General features: G+C 37.2%; 1 protein-coding gene across 1 annotated transcript in view; it reads left to right on the forward strand.

The window, feature by feature from the left end:
- The window catches only part of LOC114467978 (brain-specific angiogenesis inhibitor 1-associated protein 2-like protein 1), a 72,766-nt gene that overhangs the window by 39,613 nt on the left and 19,887 nt on the right, over positions 1-13,266 (forward strand). Inside the window, exons 7-10 of the mRNA XM_028454547.1 lie at positions 3,636-3,788; positions 5,348-5,503; positions 5,694-5,826; positions 7,157-7,373. Of these exons, the coding sequence (XP_028310348.1) occupies positions 3,636-3,788; positions 5,348-5,503; positions 5,694-5,826; positions 7,157-7,373 (659 nt within the window). The remainder of the gene's footprint in view (positions 1-3,635; positions 3,789-5,347; positions 5,504-5,693; positions 5,827-7,156; positions 7,374-13,266) is intronic.

Raw genomic sequence — 13,266 nt, forward strand, 5'->3', positions numbered from 1 at the left:
CACACAGACATTCCTTGCTTTTATAGGTAGATGTCGATTCAAGCCAGCAGAATAAGTAGAATGATGTATCCTGAATCTCAATTGTGGCCTGTCGGAGAAACATTGTGTCATCCTGGAAAATTGTATATTTCCTACTGTTTCCTATTTCATCATATTTGTTCCCTTAATTTGCACTCCAATGTATAAAGATGATATCCAAGCAACAAATGACAGATATTAGCAGCTGGAGGAATTTCACTTTAAATTCCTGTGATTTTGCGACTATTTTTTTAAATTTCATTTAGAGAAATTCTGTGAAAGAATTTCAGTAAAATGCAGGATTTTGGAAAAATGTACAGTTTGAGATAATAAAAAAATGACTGCCATCATGTAATATAAGCACAGGACAACTGTATTGTGGAGTTTCATTAAATGTATATCGTCAGAGTGACTGAGATATCTACAACTGAATTAATTATTTGGTCATTTATAGAGGTGTCCCGATTCAATATTGATATCGGTTCGATATTAGCCATAAAACGAATATCGGATTTTATCGGACTGCATCTAAAATTATCGATATAAGCTCTCCGATAAAATTTTCCACTCCAGCACTTTTATCCATAGATGACTGTGGTTCACACTCCAACAACACCCTATTGTTCTCTGTTTGAGTAACATCACTTGATCAAGCCTTTTCCAACATTCCACACTACAAAATAAGTAATAAAAGTGTGTATGATTCATGCTGATATTGTATCGGATCAATAATCGGCCGATACGCAGGGCTGCATTATCGGTATCATATCGGAAGTGAAAAAGTTGTATGGGGACATCCCTCGTCATTTACACAATGATTAATGTTTACTTTCTCTTGTGGGTCCAAATTGGATGCTCTCAAGGGCCAAATTTGACATATTTTTTACAAATGTTATATGATGGGATATGATTTGTGTAAGTGACTCCCAGTCATTGTGATTTTGAGCATTTAATTGATTCTCTCAAATATTGACACGTTTGTTTGTTTTTTATAGATATATATATATATATATATCAAAGATTGTTTTAAAAAACAAGGTTAACTATGCATATTTATGGGAACCATAATGTAAATATCCCTTTGTGCTACAGGTACAAACATTAGACCATTTAAGTAACCCCTTTATTTATTCCTGTGCTGCTGCACATAGATCATTTCTTAGTCCACTGTGCTCTAATACCTATTCATCATCTAGTTCAATTAAACACCAAGGGCCTCCCAGGCCTATGATAAGGCAAATAGAACCCTAATGATTCACCTCTCCCACTGCAAGACAGAGATTAGGACGTTTAGGAAAAACGCCTTTGTATGTGATGCTTTGTTGCATCTTTGTATCTGTGATGAAAGGTCTCTGTCACTGCTGGAAACCCTGTGCAACACATGATAAGACAGCCTGATGACCCTTTCTGTTTGTTAACCATTAGTCCAGAGTAGATATAGGCAACTGGTGGCCCTCGGTCTAATTTTGTGTGGCCCCCAAAATCATTGTAATTATTAAGTTGGAAGTTATATGAAGCCAAACATAGCACACAAAACTGCAGAAACACAGAAAACGACAGTAAAATGCACAAAATGTCAACAAAAGTACACAAATGATAACAATGACACACTAAACAACCACTTAAACACAAAGGCCGTATGCTACAAATCTAGATTAGATTCATCTCTGTTAGCTGGCTTTAACTAACCAAACATTTCCTGTCAGACAGGAGCTGTCTTGCAAACGTCGATCACTTATGATCACAACACGCTAATTTAAGCCAAGTGAGTACAGCCTCGCAACATGCGCATGCACATGAAAGGGGTGGAGATTGCAGCGTCTGACCAATCACTAGACAGAACTGCAGACTGGGCATTTTACAATGAATGGAGGAACAGCTTATGATCTAGAACAAATATAATGAATATAAATCCATGATAACAGTGGAGAGTAACAGTGTTAGTGCAGCGCACAGCAGATCTGACCCACTTCATAACTTGGTACTGACCAGGTTGCTGAAGTTTAAAATGATGAATAATTAAAATCTGTATTTCAAACCAAAAACAATCCTGTTGTTACAGAAAAGGCAGGAATGAGAGAACTCAGGCAGGAAGTTGCTGACACTGTTAATGTGCAACAGCGTGAGATTATTTATGATATTAATCCATTGGATGATAAACAGACAGCGCTCTGCAGTTAAACTTTATTACAGCACACACGTGTTTCTATTCAGGTAGACCTCTACCACACACACTATGATGAGCGCACATTGTGCATGTTCCTGCTAATAATGTCAGCCCCAGCGTATGAATTAATTAATGAATAAATGACTTCAGCCGTCCGTGCACAAATCAAGATATAAATCTATATCTTTCCTAAAGGATGCCATCAGTAAATAATAGGATTGCATTTACAATATAATTAATAATCTTCTTTAAAAACTCAGCTGTCAGATCTGCAACAACCAGGATCTTCTAACAATGGGCAGGTTGTTTTCTAAGATATCTGATTGGTCTGGCGGTGGGGCTTTGGGACTCACTAACATCCAAGCCAGAGCAAAACCTGGTTACAACCAGGTTTGCCGTTCAGCATTAATTGCCATAGTGATTAAGCTTCAGTGAGCTTTGTAGTCCAGCACACACTGATTAAATCCTGGAAGTTAGCGCGACAAGAGGTGTTCTTGCTTTGTAACATACCCCAAAATGACTTCAAAACTACAACATATACACACAAAATGCCAACAAAATTGCACAAAATGACAAAAAAATACACAAAATTACAACAATAACACAAAAATATAACAAAAAACACGCTCGATACACAAAAAGGCAACAAATATGTGCCCTATTGGCAAGAAAATAGACAAAATTAATTCAAAGACACACCATTATTCTAAATGCTAACATGAATATTGATAATATGGCCCTCGGCTCAGACAATCCCAACTTCACTGGTTACTTTTTATTTTTAAATGCATTTATTTTAGTTATCCTGACTATTTGAAACAATATTTAATTCCTTTTAGATCTTCCTATAATTTGAGACACACATCTCAAACATTCTTTATTGTTCCTAGCACCAGAAAAGTAATTGGCGAACTTTCATTTAATTATAAAGCCTACTTCCTACCTGTATTCGCTTTATAACCTCCCCAATATGTTTAAAAATGCTCATGTGCAATACCTTCAAAATGTATGTAACTGTTTGAGTCACTTTTAATGCTGTTAAAACTTATATGACCTTTGACAATTGAGAGCCCTGTGTGTTTGTGTGTATGGTGTGGGTGGGACTGGTATGTCTGTGTGTGAGAGGTATATAACATACTGTAATGTTTGCCTTTATGTGTTATTGTTTGTATTCTGCGAAATGCATGTACAGCTGCTTGTGTATTGTGGATCTCTTTTTTGTTTGAACCCTACTGAGGACCCCCTTGAAAACGAGATGGTTCATCACAAGGGGTTTGTCCTATAAATTAATAAATAAATAAATGAATAAATAAATATTTTTTGTGGCCCCACTCTGATGGAAGTTGCCTATCTCTGCATTAGTCCAACGTGTTAATTACCCTCAATATGTTTGCATTGACATGGATGTGTGGTAAAATTGCCAATACATGTGCTTGTTGTTTATTCCCAGTGCTTGGAAACACTAACAAACAGACAAATGGACATGCAGCTTTTCGTCGCCGATGGGTGTAAAGAGGCTCTGATGGAGGAAAAGAGACGCTTCTGTTTCCTTGTGGATAAACATTGCTTATTCTCCTACCAATTCGCCTCATTCCACGATAAGGTAGGAGAGTTCCTTGTGCTCACACTAAGCACTTCATTTTCACATGAATACATAGAATCTAAGCTGTGCTACTTTAGACTATTTAGCAGTCATTGACCATTTTAGAAACCTCCACTACTTATGTTGGTATACCTTACTTTTGATCCACCTCAAACCTTTAGTTTTGGGTTTTTCTATAGTTTTTAGTAAGAATGGGAACACTTTGATCCCAAAAAAATCAGGATTAAACTGATCCTATCAGAAGGGTGGATTCAGTGTGGATTTCAGGCCCAAAATGTAATGAAACTTTAAAAGTGTATCAAATAATGCAATATAGCCTCCAAGATATCCAATTTATTCACAAGGTTTTAATAACGTATTCAGCCTGTCAGTATAAGCCTACAGCAAGGTGGGAAATGTTTGGCCTCATAAAATACTCCCCCAAAAAGCTGTCAATATTTGCCGCAAATAATATATTTAATTATGTCACTAAAAAAATAAAATATTGTTGTTTTGTTTTTAGATTGTTTTTTTAGTGATGCATGCAATGATAAAACAGGACAATAAAACAATTGCAGCACTGTTTTTTGAAATACAAAACAAACCCAAATCAGAGATATTGTCTAACTATGGCGTCCCTTGTTGCATGTCCTTTTTACTGGTTCTGGTTCTGGTTCTGGTTCTGGTTCTGGCTCTGGTAGAATGCAGAAGTTTGGTTAGGGTCTCCAAAGGCTTGAAGCACCCTTCATCAAACAAAGATGAGCATTGGTTATCCAGATTCTGTAATCCTGAAAAGTTTCTATCTGGATCAGGTTGATCCAATCTGATGTTGCTTTGAAAAACTGACTCAAAAGAAAAATGGATTACATGATCATGGTTTGCAATTTTATCCGGATCAAATATTTTGAAAAAAACTGGGCCCTGATGATGGAAAGGTTCAATTCATTTCAGTTCAACGTTATTTATATAGCGCAAAATACAACAAAGTCATCTCAAAGCGTTTAACAAAATATAAAGTCCATAGTAAGAATGAAAGAACCCAACAAGATTCACATGAACAAGCATTTAACGACAGTGGGAAGAAAAAACTCTCTTTTTTATAAGAAATCTTCAGCAGAACCAGGTTCAGAGGTGGCAGCCATCTGCTTTGACTGGTTGCGGTTAGTGAACAGAAGGCCAAACAGAATAGGATAGAAGGATAGTCCATCCGAGTGTCCTAGACACAGCTACAGTGCCAAATCTGGAAAAGGTTGTTTGATCTATTCTAAACTTTGGAAATTAGTTGCCAGTAAAGGAATGGCTTTTTGGAGGATTTTGTTAATAGCTGAAAGGGTTTACAGAGCAGCACAGTGAAATATCATTAATAAGAAACATATATAATAGGATGATTTAATTCAAGGCTTTGTTGGTTAAAGTAAGTTAAGAGAATAAATTATCTTCCTAGACTGAGCCCCAGGGCAGGTTTTAAGATCCTCGTATTGATAATATATTACTATTGTCCTTAGTCAAGGTAATAGGTAGGATGTTATTAGGTTTTGTTCTGTGAAGCTATTAAAATGATGATTCATTTTGCCAAACAGGCCCGAGACATACTGATGGCAAAGCTGAACAGCTGGCAGGACCAGTGCAACGATGCCACCAACATGCCTGAGACTGTTTTGTCTATGATTGAAGGACTGCGTGTACCAGTTTCCATTACTCCACTGCCCTCCCCCTCCCCATCCAGACACAGCATGGTAAGATTGTAGGACTGACCACAAACTATCTGTCTATGTCATTGTCCTGTTTTGGTTTGAGGGTATGGTTGTAAATATTGTCTAAAAATGTCTATGTACTTTAAAAGTGTATATTATATTTATTCTCGAAATTTATTATACAGTCTTTCCACATCACTATTGTTAACTGTTAATAATATTCTCCTGACAGAACATGTCCACTCCCCCGGCTCCATCTCTGAAAGCTCACACCAGCCCCCTGGCCAACATGTTCAACCAAGACACAACCACAACCACCACCACCACCACCACCAGTGTAACGCCCTCCACCAACAACAGCACAGGTATTAGCAACTTAACAAGGTACCATTGTATTATCAAGCTAGTGCTATTAATATAGTGAGCGTAATGTAAGAACTGTTATTTCCTGAAAGGTGAATGGCATTTATTTCAATGAGAACAAAGATCGGTCTCATGTAGGTTTTCATTTTAGAATAACGTCTTGTTTTTCAAGTTTGCACCTTCAGGCATTTTATGTAGCTTTGTCTTAAGAACACTGTATTTAAAGCATTTGCACAAAAAAATTTAAGACTCACTTGATAATAATATGTTAATATTAGTTCTTGTGCAGAAACTTGGCGTAGCTTGAATACCTCACAGTTATTTCCCTCGTCTCGTTTTTCTTTAGTCTGGGTGAGTTTGTATGTTTTGACCTACCACTGTTAACGTAGGAGTCGGATCTCTCCATCTTGAAAGCCTATGGCCTACTGGTCTCCACTAACTAAGTTCTTGTATTTTCAGTTTGAAAAAAACATATGCTTGTGAGTATGCTTTAGTGTACTGTTTGATAAAATTACTAAGACTGTGTTTGCGAAAGTTAACCATGAGCAAATACATGGGTTCTCCCATAGACGTTAGCATTAAGCTAGCAGACTTTTGGTATAGGGGTATTTTTTTATCCCCCGCCACAAAGTGTGGAAGGGAGACATAAGTTTGAGTTAAAGGGGACAGCTTTTCTCAGAAACCGTTTAAGATACGATAACCAAATTTGGTCTGTGGCTTCAGGGCATCAATACTTTGATGGAGTTTGAAAATGAGAAGTGCTCAATTATTTTTTTCCGGAGTTTTTGCCCTTGTTCCGTTTTTGTTTACTTTGTACGAGATATCTTCAAAGGGGACAGATTTTCTTACAAACCGTTTAAGATAGTAATTTGATATTCTGATGTGATAACATTTTCTTATTTATACATCTAAGTTCTTAGATTTAGGACATTTAGGAAAAGGTTTTGAGGTATAATGACTCAATCTGGCAGGGGATGTTGATGACTATGTTTTTTTGTTGGATTATTAAATGTGATTTACACCACAAACGTACCCAAACGTGCTCATGAAATAATACAGATATCAGATAGAAATACTACCGCAAGGTGTTAAAAAGGTGGTTTCCCCAATTTGTCAGGAGATCAACGTTAGATCCTGTCAAACCTTGAATAATAATCAGCCTTTGCTCTCTATCCCATCATTGTAATATTGCTCCCTGCTCCTTGTGAATTATTATTATCTGTACATCAGCAGAACTCATCAAAACTACTAATAACATTGGTGCTGCCTTTTTATTCTTGTGCATCGCTGTGTCTTTTATCCCTTGATGTTTTTTGTTCTAACCCCTCATAGATCACAATAGCAGTGAGGAGAACAGCCTTGGCAGGTCTGTGTCTGTCGCCACAGGCCTCAACAACATGGTGAAGAGGCTGCGGGTGCGCACCATATTTCCACACACCGCTGGTAACAACAACACACTGCTCAGCTTTGATGAGGGCGATATCATTATTCTCCTCATCCCGGATGAAAAAGACGGATGGATGTATGGTGAAATGGAGAAGAATGGAAAGTGAGTCCAGAGGTTACTTTGTATTTTTTTTGTTATTATGGAGATTTTGGCCTATCTATGTGGAGTTTGCATGCCCAGGACATGTGCACAGTGTATTGTGGTGGTTCTCAACTGGTCCAGCTTTGGGACACAACATTACTACGCGATAACAAGCTGTATTACTGTCTTTACTTTATTTATTTTCAAAGATACAGCAGTTCATACCTTTGATAACATAGATTAAAACAAAGTATGGCAAAAAAATTTGCTTTACTGATAAATTTGGAACGATTGACTGTGATGAGGCTAGAAAGGAAAGGACAAAAAGTATAGAAACATTACCTTATCTCAGGGGTTCTCAACCCTGGGGTTAGAATCAGAATCATGCCTCAATTTGGGCTTGCGAGATACTGGGAAATAAGGGCAACTAAGAATATTGTTTGAACAATTTGACCCCATTTTTGCTTATTTTTACCCTTTTTCTGCAACTACACCAAACTTGCCATATTTCAACATATTTTCATCACCTTTTTGTGCCATATTTTTGCTCCTTTTAATGCATTTTTCCTGCATTATTCTCATTTCTGCCACTTCTCTATGAAATTTCAATGTCTTTTCTGCACATTTGATCACTTTGAAGACATTTTTGGCACTTATAAACCCTTTCCACCATTTTTCCCACCTACTGTCACATATGTTGACCCTTTATTGTCACATTTAACCTCGTTTCACCATATTTTATGATTATTTTGGCCAATTTAACCACATTCACAACTTGTCATGCCCATTATTTGCCAGTTTAAACTAATTGTTTCTACTTTTTAAATTACATTACCCCAATCCCCATTTCCGCCACTTTTAAGCTCTGAACCCTTTTTACCATATTTTCTGTCCGTTTTCGTCCACTCTAATTTGCAACTTTTAACCAATTTCATTTTTTTTGTTTTTTGTTTTTTAATCCCATTTTACCACCTTTTCCACCATTTTTGGTCACTTTTAACCCATTTTATTTGTGATTAAAACAAGGATTTACATCTATAGGATGACTATCTATGCTAAGGGCCAAATAATAATAAAGGTCCTGGATAACAGTGGATATTATTCAGATGAATAAATAAATGTGGTTATCACAGATTTATAGAACAATGGATCATCATTTTGCTGACTTTATGGATGGACTAGGTTAATGTGATTACTAGGTTGATGCTAATGCTAGGTTACTGTTAATGCTAGATTAATGTTATTGCTAGGCTAATGCTAGGTGAGCATTAATGCTAGAATAATGCTATTGCTACGTTGTTGCTAATGTTCGGTTAGTGTTAATGTTAATGCTAGGTCAGTGCCATTGCTATGCTAATGCTAGGTTAGCGTCAATGCTAGGTTAATGCTAACGCTAGGTTAGTGCTACTGCCACATTATTACTAATGCTATGCTAATGTTATTGATAGGCTAATACTCAGTTAGTGCTATTGCCTAGACTAATGCTAGTGCTAGGTTAGTGCTAATGCGAGGCTAATGTTATTGTTATTCTAATGCTAGGTTAGTGCTAAAGCTAGCTAATGTTAGTTAATGCTAATGCTAGCCAATGCTAATGCTAGCCAATGCTAATGCTAGCTAATGCTAAGCTAATGCAGAGCACCTGCATGCTCATTTACATTTTCTTCAGGAAATGTTAATCATTGGTGTGGTTGTGGATGCACGCAATTAACTGTTGTTAAGTCTTGAAATGGACACCAACATGTTAATGATATTGTATCCTGTGCCCTGAGTATGCTGCAATTTATTAAGAGTAAAGTTGCACCGTGCACATACACACACACACACACACACACACACACACACAGTCACTCGCTACCAGCGCTGGGACTCCTGCTGGTATAGAAATCAAAGCCTTGCCTCAGGCTGTGATATACGGCAGCAGAATGGAAGAGTTACTTCTCCTCAAACACAGGCACCAAAAAAGGCCCTGCACTCTCGGGTGTCTGATGTCTGACTTTATAAACAGTGATTTGATCTGATGCCTTTTAAAGTGTGTTTTTGAATTCTGAATTTTAATCATTGCTCAGGTTTGATCTGCATTGCTTTCCTAGGAAATTACCAGGCAAATGTATTCATCACCCCAAAATGATCAAGGGTACAAACAAAATCTTTTTGTGTTGCTATGGATTGCAATGCTGCTACAGAGGAAAACCTTAGCCCTCCTTCCTCATAGCAGCAGGTGAAGTTTGTATCATCATGAGCTTCTGACAACATTGGCTTTATGTACTGCTGGAGGTCAGGTTTGGAAGCAATCTGGGTTTTTCCGCTTTGTTGTCTATCATCTTTGATACAACATCATAGCTTTTCCCTTTGATTGACAGAATCTCATCTTTCAGTCCATTGTGAGATAATACATCACAGCTACATTTGATAACATGGTGCCGTCAGAGATATATTTTTTTATCACTGGAGATGGTTAAACTAATGCTTTCCCTCCTGTGAACGGTCTGAAAGGGAACGTTGACACCCATAGCCATCCATCCAAGCAGTCCTTGAGTAAAGAGTCCATTTATGCCCATTGGGCTGGAAACTAACTTGAGTTTATCAGAGGACACCATTCTTTAAAGCAGTGTTTTTCAACCTTGGGGTTGTGACCCCATGTGGGGTCACATGAAATTTCTAGTAATTGATAAAAAAAAATAATTACTGATTACATTTATGTTTATTATGTTTTTATATTGTGTATTTTTTTTTTAAATTTGTAAAGTTTTTTAAAAGTTTTTTTTAATTATTCTTATTTTTTATTTATTTTATTTTATTTATCTTATTTTTATTTGTTTTTATATTTTTATTTTAGTTATTTATTTATTTATTAATAAATGGATGGACAAATTTATTTATTGAGTTTATATGTATATATTTTTACATTATCCATCCAGTTTCTGACCCGCTTACCCGGCTTACCTTCTTTCAGGACCGTGGGGTATTATTATTGTTATTGTTATTATTATTATTATTATTATTATTATTATTGAAGAGGCCATATGTAAAATTATTGTGAATTTTCAACTTTTAAATATGTCTGAAATGCCTAAAATCAAAATTTGAGTGTTAAGAAACATGTCCTTAGCTGTCATGCCATATGTGATTTATTTTTTTTAGATTATATAGTTATATACTGTATACATGAATAAATATTGCCGGCCCGGCCAACCTGTAGTACCTATTTTTCAGCGTTTGGGTGAGTATAAGCCTATTTACAGCAGAGCAGTCCCTGAACTAGGCGAGGCTGGTAGCATGGTTACTTACTGGTTCACTTGGAGGTGAAATACTGTCATGTCATCTTCTGAAATAACTATACACTTGTATTCGTCCCGTTGACGCCTTGAGAGCTTGAGAGTGGAGGATTCTTCTTCTTCTTTTTCATTTCCGTTAGACTAGGCGTATTGCCTCTTGGTGGTGGCAGCAATTGCTTGCAAATTCTACATATGGCCCCTTTAATGTTTTTTGTTATTCTTTACCAAACAAAATCTCAAACTAAAGTAATCTTAACATTCCCTTTCTCAAATATAACTAATCATGTGCATTAATTACTATTATTTGTAACACAAAATAACAAACAGGATGTCTCCGTGATGTAAAAATGGGGTCACAACCCAGTAAAGGTTGGGAACCACTGCTGTAAAGAAGCAAAAGCAAACAAACACACATACTGTACAGTTAGGTCCATATATATTTTGACAGAGACAAAATGTTTCTGATTTTGGTTCTGTACAGTGCCACAATGAATGTAAAATTAAACAACTTGGATGCAGTTGAAGTGCAGACTTTCAGCTTTAATTCAGTGGGTTGAACAAAAAGATTACATAAAAATCTGAGGAACTAAAGCAATTTGTAAACGCAATCCCCTTTTTTCAGAGGCTCAAAAGTAATTGGAAAAACTAAGTAGCAATGACTGTCTGAAGTCTTAAACTCATAGACATCAGTAGACGCTGGGTTTCCTCCTTTTTAATGCTCTGCCTTTACTGCAGCAGCTGTCAGTTGCTGTTGGTTTGTGGGCCTTTCTTTCTGACGGTTAGTCTTTAACAGGTAAAATGGATGCTCGATTAGGTTGAGATCAGGTGACTGACTTGCCCATTCAAGAACATTCCACTTCTTTGTTTTAATAAAGTCCTAGGTTGCTTTGACTGGTTTTTGTCCTGTGTCACATCATCAATATAACCAGTGACCCAGTGCCACTAGCAGCCATTCATGCCCAAGCCATCACACTGCCTCCGCCATTTTTTACACATGATGTAGTATGCACTGGATCATGTGCTGTACCACGCCTTTTCCATACTTTTTTCTTGCCATCATTCTTGTAGAGGTTGTTCTTGGTTTCAACTGTCCAAAGAATGTTGTTCCAGAACTGTGCTGGCTTTTTTAGATGTTTTTAGCAAAGTCCATTGAGCCTTTCTATTGTTGAGGCTTAATTATGAGTGAACCCTCTGTATTTACTCTCATGCAGTCTTCTCTTCATGGTAGACTTGGACAATGACAGGCCTACCTCCTGGAGTGGGTTTTTAACTTGGTTGACTGTTGTGAAGGGGGTTCTTTTCACGATGGAAATAATTCTGCGATCATCCACCACTGTTGTCTTCCATGGACGTCCAGGTCTTTTTGCGTTGCCAAGTTCACCAGTGCTTTCTTTCTTTCTTTCTTTCTTTCTTTCTTTCTTTCTTTCTTTCTCAGAATGTACAAAACTCTAGATTTGGCCACTCCTAATATTCTACCAATTTCCAGGATTGTTTTCTTTTTCTCTTTTCGCAGCTTAAGGAGTGCTTGTTTCACCTGCATGGAGAGCTCCTTTGACCGCATGTTGTCCGTACAACAAAATCTTACAATTTGTTGACTGTCTTCATTACCATAGTGAAATTCTTTCTCTGCAGTGGGCTGCCATTGCTGGTGCTCCAGGAAGCAGTTGGATTGGGGTTAAGGGACTTGCTCAACATCCCACAGTAATGGCCAGGGCGAGATTTGAACCAGCGATTACAAGCCCGCTGTCCTTAGCCACTAGGCCACCACTCCCCCAAATGCAAGCACCACACCTCAAATCAACTCCAGGCCTTTTACATGTTTCCTTGGTAATGACATAATGAAGGAATTGCTCACACTTGCCCATACAATGGCTTTTGAGTCAATTGTCCAATTACTTTTAGTCCCTTTTCAACTAGGGTGGCCCATGTTAAGGACCTGAAACTCCTAAACCCTTCATCCAATTTGAATGTGGATACTCTCATATGAAAGTTGAGAATCCGCACTTTATGTTCATGTTCATTATATAACTATAATTGGAATATGTTTCATTATACAGGTAACAAAACAAAACTTGTCAGTCTCCAAATATATACAGTATGGACTATAACTATATTCACATATCTGAGTGAGTGACGTGACTTTTTGTATTCCTATCCCTGACGCACAGCGGATTCATCTACGTGTACAAATGTCAACATTCACTTGCAAGGTTGACTCACAACTGCATGGTTATCAACAACACTGCATCGTACACCATGTGACATGCCATCCTTGGCCTGAGCTTGTGATAAGTGTGTGCTAGCATGCATGATTAGCTCGGTGCAAGTGGATAATGCTCCTGATGATTATAGATATGTCTCGTAATGATGAATGTGCTATGGCACTAACGTTATTTCACCATGTGACATGACTTGAATTAGACCTTCTAGCACATGTGTCAAACTCGAGGCCCAAGGACCAAACCGGCCCTCCACAGCATCCGATTTGGCGCGCTGGAGAAAGTGATAATGACAGAGAAAACATGAATCATTTTGTAAATGATTAAATAATTCAGTTGTAAATTGTTGTTGAAAGAACTCTAATTTTTTACCAAAAACCTGCAATTTTTCTCATATTAATTCACAAAATCTTAAAATTA

This window comes from Gouania willdenowi, chromosome 8 (genome assembly GCF_900634775.1).
Source record: "Gouania willdenowi chromosome 8, fGouWil2.1, whole genome shotgun sequence".
Taxonomy (NCBI): domain Eukaryota; kingdom Metazoa; phylum Chordata; class Actinopteri; order Blenniiformes; family Gobiesocidae; genus Gouania; species Gouania willdenowi.